Source organism: Gobio gobio, assembly GCF_949357685.1.
Source record: "Gobio gobio genome assembly, chromosome: 17".
Classification (NCBI taxonomy): domain Eukaryota; kingdom Metazoa; phylum Chordata; class Actinopteri; order Cypriniformes; family Gobionidae; genus Gobio; species Gobio gobio.
This window is the reverse complement of record NC_137110.1, coordinates 36,101,830-36,117,251: the sequence shown is the minus strand read 5'-3', so window position 1 is coordinate 36,117,251 and position 15,422 is coordinate 36,101,830. Positions and strand designations below refer to the sequence as shown.

The 15,422-nt window shown below is 38.0% G+C and overlaps 1 protein-coding gene across 2 annotated transcripts in view; it reads left to right on the top strand.

The window, feature by feature from the left end:
- Positions 1-15,422, top strand: part of nck2b (NCK adaptor protein 2b) — a 66,011-nt gene that overhangs the window by 29,018 nt on the left and 21,571 nt on the right. For both annotated transcript variants that reach the window (XM_079841498.1, XM_079841499.1), the window contains exon 2: positions 15,042-15,283. In XM_079841498.1, the coding sequence (XP_079697624.1) occupies positions 15,058-15,283 (226 nt within the window). In that variant the 5' untranslated portion in view covers positions 15,042-15,057. The remainder of the gene's footprint in view (positions 1-15,041; positions 15,284-15,422) is intronic.

Genomic DNA, 15,422 nt, shown 5'->3' with positions numbered 1-15,422 from the left:
TTGTTGCGTATTTTATGTTTCAGTCCCCAAAAATAATTGTTTACTTTTGTTGTCCCTATAATAAAAAGGGAAGATCTCTTTCTTCACTGAAGTTGCATGTATTATTGTTCATTTTATAGCACGTTTCCATGTCTGGGAGGATGTTATATGTCTATAAATGTTTTGGTTATAGTTTTCTTAGCATTTACAAGAATCAATTATTCACTGTGGAAAGATTTATTTATACACCGTAACAGAAGCGGAGATATGCTGCTTTCTATTTAACATGGAAAATCAGAATTCTCTTTTCCTTGGAAATTGGAATTGGAATTGGAAAAGTGGAAAAGAACACAAACAAACTATGCAGAAATCCACAACTCTGATTTCACTGAGATATGCAGGGGTCTCATTTAGAAAACAAACGCATGATCAGATTTGATCCTGGATTTCATCTTATTACAAAAGTGAGGAGAAAATCGGGATTTATAAAGGCATTAACTGCAGTCAAATTAAAATTAAAATAATCCAACATTGTTTATTAAAATGTAAAGATAAATAGACATCTAAAAATGCTTAAATATTATTGTATGTGCAAATGAGCAACTGCTTTGTAATAATAATTAGGCCTACATCATGTAAATGTATTCATTATACAGTCCAAAAATTATTCTGACACCAGACACTATAGTTAATTTATGTTTGTGAGGATAGCAAAATAATGTAAACTATAACATATTATACCCAAAAATTATTCATACAGTGGACTATCAGTAAAATTAATAAACATTTGGGACCAAAATTATTCAGATACTTTGACCTGACCAAAGTTTTATTTTTTCTTTTATTGCTAATATGACCTTTTACCCCACAGACTGAGCAAAAATTAAGCATTGCTTGGTAATTGGTTGACCTAAAATGGTATTATCGAATTGTGTACTTAAATTTAACAGCTGACAGCTGATTGGTTGATTGTAGTCCATTACATACCTTTCTATCAAAGTTATCTGACATTAGGAATTTGTTCTTATATCTTGTCATATTTTTTTTACCATTTTCTAAACTATAGCAAATAAAATGTGAGAATGTTGAAGGTGTCTGAATGAATTTTAGTTTGACTGTATATATTCAAATTTTCAATTGAGATAAAATGCAATTTAGAAACTGGGATGCATTTAGAAAACTTTTGTGTGTATGGTTGTTTTTAAACCATTCGTCTGAACATTTAGGAAACTGTCGACATTCACATATAGGTTTATTCTATGCATGTCTTCATAAATAAGGGTACAGGACACCTTGTTGATAGGCAAACAACTGCAAAAGGAACAGCAGTAGCCATTTTGCTTCTGAGCTTCAAGCATGGCCTTCATATCAATTGGAAATATCCTATATGCGACTATAAATATAATGAACCATTAGAGGTAACAGACAAACAGAAAATTGATTCTTGACAGCTGTTTGTAATCTGAATGCCAAGTACACCGTGGTCCGAGTTCCAGATCAGTTCTTTTTCCTCTGGTGCAGTTGCTGAGATTGTGATTTAAAGTGCTCTCTTCCTTGATTTTCTAAAGCGTTCTGGATGGTAATGTTGTGTTAATCAAATTTGTCAACTTTTTAGTTTCCTGTTAGGGCAACCGTGCTGCAAGACTGTGTTGTCTGCACCTGCGTGATAGATCAGGATGGGAACGACACTGGTGCCAAGACACTGCAGCTGGACCTTAAGGGATCTGCGGTTTGAACTACCAGATTGGGATGCAGTCAAGTATTAAACTGGGGAAGCAGATTTTGCATCCCTCGTGCATTAAAACCGTGGGAATTTGGAAAGGGAACAGTGGCAGAGAGAGACGATGCAGTGAGAAAGAGATGGGAATGCAAAGGCAGAGTGAGACATACTGCGAGACAGCGAAAGACCACTGATTTCTCAACTAAGAGAAGTGTCAGGACTTTAAATGTCACCAAGGCTTTTTTCACACAGCAGTAAAAGCTTACAGTGCTAAATTAATGGCATTACGCTTGGAGTTTAGCCATGAAAGCTGACTGAAATGTGAAAGTAACTACCTGAAATTGAAATAAGCCACATGTGCATATCAGTCAATATTTTATAGGTTATTTGTTAAAGCTTTGAAATAGTTATAGATTTTTTTACTTAATCTTTTCAGTAATATGGTTTGTTATTTGGGCAGCTAGTGTCTCATTGAACCTGTTCTTGCATAGCCCGACTTTTACCTGACGACATAGGGTGTTTTCTAGCTTGGCATGTTTGATTCGATTAAAACAAACCCTGGTGCATTTGCTCAGTTAATGCAGTTCATTTGAAGTATGAACGCTGCCATACGAACGCTTGTGCGCACCAAACAAGCAGGCCGAGACCGCTGAAAAGATGGGTCCCAGCCTGCTTCCAAATTCTGGTGCAGTTCGAATTAAATATGAACACGACACGGACCAAAGACATGAAAACGAACCAAAAACGGGACATGATGTCACATGATGTGACCCTAAAAAGGACAGAATGCTCAAGCATACCTTTTTTTTCTCATCATAGTCGCGATGTAGACACCATCACAGTTCAGTACAGGCATCAGAACCGTGTCTTCGTGCAGCAGATCTTTGTTTGTGTGTGTGATGGAGGGATTCCTGCCACTCTTGACTCCATTACACGTTATAAGCTCTTCACAAGTTCTCAGCTGGTCAAAATACCATCATATGTAGTCATATACGCACATACGACGAGCGTGTTTAGCCCAGCACACAGCATTGTTTTGGATGTTTCGTAAGTTTTGTCGTGAAAAATTCATAATGACAGCCAACAAATCAGGTTGTGAACATATCCCTATGCCTTTTAGATTCAATATATTTAGGTTTGGTGTTAAAATGCCAATGTGACTGCGAAGCGAACCAGGAATATAAGGTTTTTTTTTTTGGTCCGGACAAAACGAACCAAGCGACCCAAACTACAAGTGTGAACACTCCCATAAGGTCTGGAATGTAAAGCAGCTTCAGTTGGTCAAGGACCGCCCACTTAAGCCCAAAGTGTACTTCGTCTGTCCACGTTCTGTAACAGTCCACTCACTGTCATCAGGAGGTCTGCGGACCTCTGTGAACACTGTCATGTTTAGGGGTGGGTACGCATCTCTCCAGTAATAGACTAGTGTCCTATCACAGGCTAAGGCTGTAAGTACTTGTATGTTTACCTGCTGCAGATATTCCCTTCTCAGAGAGTAGGGCCCTGTGAAAATCAATTTTAAATTCAGCTAAGTGTCTCAGACTAGGGCGTCGCTAGTGCTGGGAAAAAAGGGACTGTGTACACAGGTACCTGAAAGGGGTCATGAATGTGATTTCTACTGAGGGGGACAAAACCCCTGGACGTGATTTGCACCCAGTAAACCAATCAATGCCACTAGCCTTAAACAAAACTTTTAGATGTCTTCAAATCCAGTGTTTAGTTGCTCCCCTAAATTACTTGTTGCTGAAGTCTTGGATCTTGTAATCAAGGTTGTGTAGGTGGACCGTCAAAGATCGCTGGACACTAGGCACACCGAAATCCTTTAGATGTCAGCCAATCAGATTTAGACCTTCTTCAAAAAAAAAAAAACATTTCTAGTTTAGTGTGCCATACGGATCAGATGGTTAATGAATAACGGTGTGTCTGGTCGGTTTGTGGGCTTGATGTCTAAGAACCAAACCAAGGCAAGAAATACTCAGAAATTAAACTTGGTTTCAACACTATCTCTCAGAAACCTCAGAGATGGCAAGGGTGTTGTAATAGGCTTGAAGTAGGCAGAGGAAGTTTAATGCTCATTTGACTCTTAAAAAAATATGCTGTTGAGTTCTTGAAGGTCAATGATAAGCCTCATCTGTCTTTCCCCTCAGCTGCAATAATGTGTCAGGTCACTCCAGCTTGTGTTTGTCAAAGATATGGATCTAGCCAGAAGTAATTTATTCTGTCTTATCTGTTGTGTTTGGACTAATAGGCTGCACTTTATAGCTGAAATGAGAATTTTCAGTTAAAATTGGAGAGCATGAACAGCTTCTTGCTATCATTCTTTTCCATTCTACATGACTTGGTCTCTAATTTTCCTTTCTGCTAACAAGGAAAACTGCAGCGCTGAGCCAAATATACTGGCTGATCTCTCATATTCTCTACCCTACTTTCCTAGGATAGTTCACCCAAGAATAAATTCTATATGAAGTTCTTTACTGCGTGGGACAAAAAAGTATAGAAGAGTTTGACCTTATATTCACGTTATTTTATATACAGCACAAGCCATACAGCGACTAGAGGCTATTAAGCTAAAAAAAGTTACCATACATCTACTGTTCAAAAGTTTGAGGTCAGTATGATTATTAAAGATTTTAATAATTATTTTATTCAGCAATATGCATTAAATTGATTAAAAGTGACATTTAGAATATTACAAAAGACTTATATTTCAGGTAAATGTTGTTCTTTTTCACTTTCATTTCATCAAAAAATACAGGGGGGGGGGGATCACAGTTTCCACTCAAAATATTAAGCAGCACATCTTGATAATAAAAATTTTTTTCTTGAGAACCATAAAACGGAATGATTTTTCATGTGAAACTGAAGACTGAAGTAATGATTGCTTAAAATCCAGCTTTGCCATCAAAGGAATACATTTTATTTTAATATACATCTTAAAATATAAAGCTGTTCATAATATTACTGTTAATATTACTGCTTTTTTGATCAAGTAAATGCAGCTTTGGTGAGCATAAGAAACTTGAAAAATCTTACTGACCTCAAAAATTTGAACAGTAGTGTAAAATTGGCCCATTTGACTTGTGCACTATATTCCAAGTATTTTAAAGCTATACAAAATTATAAATTTTTACTGAAAATCATCACAAGTGCACGAATGTGATTTTGAGAGGTAGCCTGATTCTTACACACAGGCATTGTACGGTTTCAAAAGTCTATGGACTACTTTTATGTATTTTATATAGCTTTTTTCCATTTCAGTGGCTTGATAGCCGCAAGTCCACAATCACGTTCATTAAGGGCAGCATGAGCCTTTTTCTGCCCCTTTCGCGTTAAATGGAAAAACAGGAAGTCATACGGATTTGCCGAAATGCACAGATGAGTAAATGATGACAGAATTTTCATTCTTGGCTGCACTATAACTTTAAGGTCACATTTCTGACTTCCTGTGTGTCACATCTGGCCCATGTGGCCTCATTATCCCCCTCCTCTCCCTGTTTTCCTCTTTCTTTATGCCTTCTTCACCTCAGGGTCAAGGCTTTCCCAGCAACTGGGTTACAAGAGTGCACAGTCACATGGTTCAAATTGAAAAAATAAAATAATAATAATCCAGAGACACTAGTTACGGTCATTAACACACACAAATACACACAATAAAGAGGTCAAACGCACATAAACACACAGAGAATAAACTGACTGAAAATCAAGTACTACCGACAAAAATGTACAACAACCCCCCCTCCTCCCCTTTCTTTCTTTCTTTCCCACTGGCCTAGTCACTATCTCCCTCACAACCCACAATGCTCGACTCGTGCATTGCCATTACAAGAGCCTGACAAAAAATCGATGCACCTCTTTCCAGTGTATAAACTTTTATCCTAGTAAAATCTGTGTTAATTCAAATATTTGTAACACAAATAATGATACTGTATGGTTGATGGGTTTAATAGAGACAGCGGAATCATTGTCATTTAGGAATGAGATCTGGTGGGTGTTTGAATCAAGATTGCGACCATTTTAACGATGAATCGTTCAGTTCTATTACCTACCAACATGTGCATACATACCCTGAACAAGCACAAAGCAAGAAATATTACACGGCACACAACTAATACCTCTCTCTTCTTGTAGCTTTGAGACGCACTGCACAAATTGAGACACCTCATGATTTGTATTCTTTATTTTTAGTTTACTTTAGTTTCAGTTTAGTACTACGTACTGCTACTTTTAGTCATCTCAGTCAGTCCTCAAGTGTTGTCTGGCTGGAAGGCAGCTATTTTTGAACACAGCCATGCATGCATGAATGATCAAAAGTGCTTCTTGATCAAAATCTCCTTCTGGGTGAGGTATTAATGTAAACACACTAACACAGTGGGTAGGGAATGTAACCAGACAGGACCAAAAAATAATGAGATCTGTGCATTAGTCTTTGCGATGTAAATGCAGCGCCTTATGTAAATGCAATGTAAAGGCAGCATCTCTGATACTGTCTATAATGTTGTTTAAAATTACTCCAACATTGACAAAAAAAAAGAAGAAAGCGGCTTTGGTTCTTTAATACTGACTGTTTACTTGGAAAAACAGAAGCAGTGTTTATTTAATTGACACTTATTATGTGATGGCTACATTTTTCATTTATTATTTATTCACCCTGTGGTGAAAATCAAGTTTTTAATGTTGTTTATATGTCTATGTGGTATTTTTAATATGCTTTTAAGGCAAACCATGTGCAAACTCATAAATCAACACCATTGCTGAGTATTTTCTCCTTAACTGCAGTGAACCAAAGACAGTCTCAAAAACGTGGCTTGAAATCGCAGCCATTATCTACGTCACAAAAATGGTGTCTTTAATTCAGTCAACTTGCGGATGGGCTTTAGCATATCATTAACTATGCTACGAAGCAGGGGGTCTCAAAGTGAGCATTGATGCACTCTGGTTTTCACAGTGCACTGTGGGACCTCTTTTGGTGCGTTCACACCGGACGCGATTCGCGCGAGTGATTTACATGTTTAGTCAATGCAGAGACGCGAAATGGCATTTTGCGGTGCGATTCGCGCGATTGAGGCGACGCGAATTGAGCGTTTTGAACGCGCAAATCGCGGGAATCGCTCAAGAACTTTTGCGGATATTTCGCGCCACGTTAACCAATCAGGAGCTTGCTCTAGTAGTGACAACAATGAGGAGAAAATCTGTATATTAATATCTGGTTCAGACAATATGATTTTCACTGTGATAACATTAAATGACATGAAACACAACCCAGTCTCTTTTTGTTAAATGCAAGTTTATGTATGATCAATAATACAAAATATAATGTTTAACAAGCTATACATGAAATAAAGCAAACAATTCAGTCAAATATTCAAAGTCAGTGCTAGTAGGCTAACGTTACAACTGCAACGTACAGTTATAGCCTAAAAATATAAAGTAATGAAACTTCTCTTTGCCCTCAGCCTAAACGATTTGCCAGGGAACAAATTATAGATCCATGAGACCAAAGATCGGCTGTTACAAGACGAATTATAGCTCGAGACACCACAGAGACATCAGAGCCAGCGGCAGACGGCAGAAAGACTGGCAGAGGAAAGGTTGCCCTCGCTGGCTTTGACGAGCGCTGAGCGCCGCTGTCCGCTGGAGCTCACAACTCCGAAAACGGCAGATAAAATGTTCAAATAGGCACTCTTTATATAAATAAACCACAGATTTGAGCTTTAAACAACTACATTATCGACTGAAAAAGTCTTAAAACTACGTTTTGTCACACATTAACAGTAGATTTTAACAAAAAAAAGACATGTAAACACAGCTCATGTCAGCCATTTCTCAACGAGACGAGCTGCTGGCGGAAACCCCGCCCATGGCGCAAATTCGCGTCTGTTGTGCAATGAATGTCACGCGCGATTCGCGTGAATTTCACGCGCGATTGAAGCAAGTAAACTCAAAATGTTCAAGCGTCCACCTTCGCGCGAATCGCGTCCAGTGTGAACGCCACATTAGGGAGCAAACGTGTCAGTGCCCTGGAAGGATTCTGCGATTGAGACAACCCTTAAAATGGCATATATGACTAAATTAAAGCAGTATTTCCACTTGCCATTGTGCAGTGTTTACTCCAGTAAAGTTGACCGAGTGGATCTGGAGCTGGTGTGAGTGGAGGTGGGGCTAATTTGCATATTCATGGCTCCACATATACTAAATGAAGCAAGGGTGTAGAGTTACATTCAAGCTATTTTAAGGCATTTTTCACAGGAAAAAATTATTAAATATGACATTTTGGTGATCAATGTTAATATTTATTATAATATGAGTAATAATAATATACTATGATGTAGTATAAAGTATACGTATGATTTCTTTCAGCAAGGATGCATTAAATTGATCAAAAGTGACAGTAAAGACTAAAAATTATATTTCAAATACATCTATTTTTTAACTTTCTATCAAATCAGAATTATGTAATTCTATCAAATCATTTTTTTCATCATAAAAATCATGGTCGTCATGGTTTTCACAAAAATATTAAGCAGCACAACCATTTTCAACTGTGATAATAATTTTAAAAAAAGTCTAGAGCACCAAATCAGTATATTAAAATGATTTCTGAAGGATTGTGCGACACCAAAGACAAAGAGGAATAATGGCTGCTGAAAATTCAACTTTGATCACAAAATAATAAAAAAGTAATTTATTCCTATTTTTAATATAGTAATAACATTCATATTATTAAATATTTTAGAATATTACTGTTTTTGATCAAATACAGTAAATGCAATCTTGTTGAGCATAGGAGAGTTCTTTCAAAATCATCGACCACAGACGACTTTTGAGTGTAAGTTTTGATATTCATGTTTTTATGGAGGGTTTAGTTTGCTATGAAGTCGGAATGGTTGTCAGAAGTATGATATTTTACTGGTTATTATCAACTCCTGAAATGTTGGTATGTGTGTGACCCTAGTTGTAATTATTTCTGTTCAGTTCTTCTCTACTTCCTGTCATAAAGGGATAAAGAGACTGAAAGCATTAAATCATCTTTATCCTAAACATGAGCCGATTTAATGCTGTCAATCTCTTTATGGCGATGAAGAAGACAGACTCTAAGAACTGGATTAGTGTGTTATTAGTATTGTGTGTGTGTTTTGAGTTTGTGTGAGATTATTACAGATGTACAGGGATCTGAGAGGATTGTCATCTGAAAAGTATCTTTCTGTGCCTGTATCAATCCCCCGCTCTCTTTCTTCTAAAGTACAATTTGTCTGCCATTCAATACACATGGTATTTTACTAACCAAATGGATGAAGACAGTGAAAAACTCTCCATGTAGCTTAATCTTGTAGCTGCTTCTGTCTTTTAATGTGTTTTTACGTTTATATTTCACAGTTCAATGTAAAGTGCTTTGTGTGTTCAACAGTTACTCTATAAAGACATTCACATGAGAGTAGGTATTTAGAGGAGAATGAGTTGCCCAATGTCCTTTGTTGGAGAGCTTCTGTGATTCCTGAAACTGTGAGACATGGCACATGCTTTTGTTAGCGGAAAATTTCAAGTGCTCTTGAGTTGTTCGGCTGATTGCATCTTCCAGCTGTCCTTTTAAGAGACACCTGCTGGTTTAGATTATTTGATATAAGCTGATATTATATATTAACTGCCTGTATTTGCAGAGAGCAGTGTAAAACCATGTATAATAATGGACGTAATAATGTCCATGACATCACCCGTAGGTTTCTGAAGAGCATTTTTGAAGCCCAAAGTGGGCGGAGCCAGTTGTCGCAATCTTGGCAGCACTGAAAATGGGCAAAGAGGCGGGACGTGGGTGGAGCCGAGGTGCCTGGTTGCTGAAACCAGCAGTGGCAATACACCTGTCACTCAAGTGGCCACGCCCTTAATTATGCAGAATTTTAAGGCTTAATATAATTTAAACGGATGAGTTATAAAAAAAATCACCCCCTCACAGATGTCATTAAGGGCAAAATTAGCTATATCGACCAAAACCACTTTTTGTACCAGGCTGTAAGCATGTTTTTTTTTTTGCTGTAAAGTTGTTAAAGCATTTTAACATGGGGAGTCTATGGGATTGACTCCCTTTCGCAGCCAGTCTCTAGCGGCCAGTCGATGAATTGCAGTTTTAATTCGCTTTGATGTTGGATTCAAGAGAGAGACCAACCGGAAGGTTGCCGCTTGTGTAAAACGTATAAAGCAAAATGTGAGGCATGTGTGTGTGACATCTGTGATGGGTCGCATCAAGAATAAAAAGCATAAGTTGAGTCCATAGCTGTAAAAAAACAAAAGACAAATGCATTCATCTACAAATGCATTTCCTATGAAGTTTATAGGGATTATTCAGTAGTTTCATTCCCAATTCACTTTTAACTGATGGTTATGAATTGTGTAAGCAGATTTAAAATGAATGCTAAAAATAGTCGTTTTGTAGTAACATCATTTGAAGTCATGTGCTTATTCGTTTTGTAGCGCTGCCCTTCAGTCATTAGCGCTGTCATTTAGTGGTAATGGAGATTGATTTTTAACCACTCCACTTCAATGTGAATGCATTTAAAAAGTGGATTTTGGATCCATAATCATGTTGCATAACCGGATTATGATTTTAGACAATGTGGCTGTATGAGCTTAGCACCATGGTTAAGTAACACGGATAAACCACTGCATTGTAAGCAAGAAGTGTCCTCTGTTTATCCAGACCCCAGTTTGACAGGTGTCAGAGCGAACAAAACAAAAAAAATCCACTCTGCACTCACGTCAAGTTTCTCTTTCAGCACCACACAAGGAATGGAAAGATCTAGGAATTGACATGCTTGTTTACTGAAGAGGAGATTTTATCCCTTGCTGTTTAAAATGCCGGCCGTCAGGCAGTCATTGTAATTGTATCGCCCAGGTGTTGACACATGTGACAGCTTTATCTGTGAGTTGACAGGTTTCCCTACTCCACTGGGAACGGGAGAGAGTGGAACATGGAGACCTGGCAGTGGTTCTGGAAGGTGACTGCTGTTTTTGTTAGCACTTAAACTTCTAAAGTAGCAGTTTATAGTCATACCTGAGGTTTGCTGTCTTTTGTAAGCTCTCATTTTATATCTGAGAGTAGTTAACAAGACCTGTGATTTGTGGCATTACGGTCGGCCCACCACTTTAACAGACTCGCATTTCGTCATTCTTTGCTGGCATTATGGATGAGGTAGCCTGCTGTCACTGATAAGGTGGGAAGGGGGCTGTTTAATGATGAAGTGGCTAGTGTTTGTGTACAGTATCATGAAGTGTCCCCTTTTCACTGCTAACTCGAGCTGTGTGTGGCAGCTGTCAGAGTGATTGGACAATGACATCCTGGGTGTCCCTGGAGCAGTAAGCAGCGCTGTCACAGTGCCATCATGGTCCTATAAAGCCTCTTTCACTGACACACTCTCTCAAACACACACATACGAGGAAGTCTGAGGGAATGTTACTTATGAGTGCTTGTTTTTAAAGAAACCGCTTGACAAGAAAGCACAGGTTTATGTTGCGTGTGTGTGTGTGGATGTATTTCTATTGAAAGGGGAAGTTTGGGCCAATAGGCTATAGTTAAGTCATGAACCATGATTTGCTATACTTAAAGAGAGGTGCATACTTATTCAAGTCAGCATTTTGATTGGTCAAAAAGTGTATAATGCAAGATATAATCATAAAATATTTTATATCTTACACTTAATTTATTAACCTGGAAACAAGATTGTATCTAACTATTGGCATATTCCGATACTATATTTGTCACTTTCTCACTTATTTGAACTTTTGATTGCTGTTTTGATAATGTTGTAAAGCATGTTTAAAAGAGATGTTCAAAAGCACATGCATGAAGGTATACTAGCTAGTTTATTGCTGCATCATCAAATCATTTTCATTGAATGTGGATTGGATTAATTTAACAGATCAACATTATAGGAGAGGCACAAATATACCCCCCCCCCCCCAAAAAAAAAAAACAATTCAAAATAATAAAACATTAACAACACTTCACCCAGAGAAAAACATTGAATTGTGCTACAGAACTCTGCACCTTCATAGATGCCAGCTGAACTTAGCATTGCCCACAACATTTGCGGTTGGGAAGTTCGGTCTGGACTTGATCCGTTGTGGAGCAACTATGCTCGAACCAGAGCTGTTCGATCAACAGTAACGTAATCATTCACATCACCAAAGAGCGATTGGGTTGAATTCGTTCTAATCCTAAACGGAGAACTTGTTCGTATATGCATTCACCTTTACTATTTCTCTCAAAAATTATGATCATGTTGGTAAGTACTCCGTGTATCCTTAAAGGGAGGGGGGGGGGGCACACTCAGTTTCAATCAGTCTCATGTCAATCTTGAGTACCTATAGAGTAGCATTGCATCCTGCATATCTCCGAAAAGTCTTTATTTTTATTATAATTATAAAAGGAAGATGCGCTGTTCCGAGTCTTTCCGAAAAAAGCCGTGCGGCTGGGGGCGTATCGTGTGGGCGGAGCTAAAGAATGTCGAGCGCGCGCCGCTGTTACTGTGTTGAGTGCGTCTGAAAGCTGCGTCATCCCTAAAAGCGGGAAAAAACTTTATTCAACATAAAAAATGGCTTTTAATCAGATACAGCCATACATCCATGATCCGGAATCAGACCCAGAGGCTGAAGTTGAACAGGAGCAGCAGCAAAAACGACTAGAGCAGGACATCTCTATGTGGTATAAGTTACACTAACTATATAATATGCTTAGCGGCTTGTGTTATTTACACATTTATACTTTAATTATATCGTGTGTGTGTTTACGCGTGGTTTGTGTAGACATGATTTGTAGTAAGCGGACTGGTTTTGCGCGTCAGGCTAGTGTTTACATAGAAAGACATGGAATAGTAGCGCATTTGAATGAAGAAGCGCGCTTATTTAGTTCAACATATTTCCCCACTCTTTGTGTATTGTTGTTTGGAGTGCTTTTACAATACACAAACATACACATATAGTGGCCAGCTAAACAAATGTACACACTATACATCGCATGCTCCATTGATCAATACGTGATCATGTTTGGGCTACTTGATGGGCATAGGCAAAAACAGACATTTGAAGCAGTCTTACTCACTGCCTGCGGTTCCAACGTTGGGACCTTTATCGTTGGGACCGCTCCATCCTTCAGTATTAGGCGATTTGAAAATCCGGCGTCAAACTGGGCCTTGTTTATATAACAATCGGCACCGAAATGCAGGGAACAGACATAAATATTTGCGCAACTCCGTTGCTGATCCGGAAAAGCAAATTCCATCCACTTTTGCCTTAACGCAGGGTTATTTGGCTACGAGCCAGCGCTTTGATGGGCGTAGCCTATTGCTTTCACGCGCTCTCTCTCTCTCTCTCTCTCTCTCTCTCTCTCGCGCTCTTCCGGTAGAATTGTCCGTACGGCCCATACAAGGAAATTCCGCCCTGTTGACGTTAAGCGGACCCATGATCGAAAAAAACTTTCCGAAACTTATGACAAACAGGAAGCACTAATTTTGGCAAAGAAATACTCCCATCAAACGTCCACCTTAGCTTTTGAAACTGTGTCCATGTTTAGCATGGGAATCCAAGTCTTTAACAGTGCAAAAAGATCAGTATGCATGAAACAGCATTTCACCCCCCCTTTAAATTCTTTTTACAACACTGGCAAAGATCATTTACACTCATCTTCTCCTTCTACTTCTTCCAGCGTGCGTGCAGTTGAATTCTGTTGACAACTATGTGTCGCTCCGTTGCTCTGATTGGTTGTAGATCTATCTAATTGAGTGCAGAGACATTTTCTTTCCTGCCTCGGTTGAAACACGCCTCATAATCACAGCCCAATGGAGCAGTATCAGACTCATTTTCTGACTTGAGTATGACGGCGTCAGGCTAGCACCTTCATGCAGTTAATAATAAACTATTGCGATATGCCAATGATTTTAAATTGATCAAAATTTGGCTGATAAATATTGTGGCCAATACATCAGTGCATCTCTAATCAGAACTAAATATAGATATTATAAAGTTCCTGTTCCAGCTCCAGTCAGCAGGGAATAGCGGACACTTCATAAATAAGGATGTTGTTTTATCCTAATAAATTTTTTTTTTTACTTAAGTAACACTTCTTAATACAATGTTTAGGATTTTTTTCAGCATCTTATTTTATTTTCTCCTAAAACACTAGTAGATTTTTTTTTGTTTTTCTCTTTTATGAAGTAAACTCAAAACGTGAAAAAATCTCCTAGTGTTGGAAAAGTTATCAGGTATTTAGATCATGTCGCTTAGAGTATGGTACAAACAACATTTTGTGTCATCTGTTGTGGAATACATTCTAAAAGTAGCCCACCCAACCATGCATATGTAACACAAATACGACTACAAGCTACGAAACACTTATTTCTCATTTCATGGGTTTATTTCTTTAAACCGATAGTTAACACAAAAATTAAGCTTCCATTTACCATATTTTATGTGCTCTATGTACGTGCGTTCATCAATGTTTGAAATATAAATAAAATCCTAAATTAAAATCTGTTCTTTATATAAAGCAGTTGTGTTTCTCAAGAAGACTTTTATATTTTTACAATGTATTTATGTACTTTTTGAAGATTGATCATGTTGATGTTGAGTTGGTGGACAAAAACAGTGAGAGAATATTAAAAATATCTACCCAAAGTCTCTTGAACAACACGAGGGCAACATTTTTATTTTTGGCTGAACAAATGCTTTAAAGCTATATTTCCTTGTCTTTTTTTCTTATAGTTATGTTGGTAGCTATTATCAACAGTTTTTTTTTTCTTTCTTTATTCAGTCTGCTCATAATGTGTGTTGCTTTGTATGTTCACATGGATTTGTTTAATTAATTCCTTATAGTATTCCGAAACATGATTATTCACTTCTTTCAATATCTCTTTTTTTTCCTCTCTCTCCTTCATTCCATCTGCTGAATAATTTACTGTGTTTAAGATGGTAAAGTGAAAAGGGGAGGCTTTAAAAGCTGTTTGAAGGCCAAGGCTGCTATTCGTGGGGAGTGTGTAAATGTAGCGGGAGGGATTGTCATGTTGTGTGTGAGTGAGAGGGAGGGAGAGAGAGAGAGCGAGAGCGCGAGACTCGCACATTAAGAGCCGTTCATTCAGAAACAAGCTTTACCTCCTGGCTAGCAGGGCTCTCGATCCATCCTGTCACTCCTGCGGTTTCTGCTCAGTGTCTAGGGATAGCCTGTATAGAGCAGAGCTGCACACTTTTCCACAATCTGCATGACTGTTGATGAATCCAGGACTCTCCATTAGTCTATTAAAAGTCATTTGGCTGGATGAGAATTCTAATTTCTTTTTTTTTCTTTTTTTGTATATTTCAGAGGGACTCCATGAAAGATGTCAGAGGAGGCGACTGTTATTGCCAAGTGGGACTATACGGCACAGCAAGACCAGGAACTTGACATTAGGAAAAATGAGCGCTTGTGGCTTCTCGATGACTCAAAAACGTGGTGGCGAGTGCGAAATGCATCCAACAGAACGGGCTATGTTCCTTCCAATTATGTCGAACGCAAGAACAGTCTGAAGAAAGGTTCTCTGGTGAAAAATCTCAAAGACACACTTGGTAAGAGATTTATTTACTTAATCTATTTATAAATTATTCTTTTATTTGTAATATTCTGGCACAATGACAAATAAGAGTGTACATCTTTACAAAAGAGTTTAAATCTTTTATAAGTCTTATTTAAAACACATGCTTATAA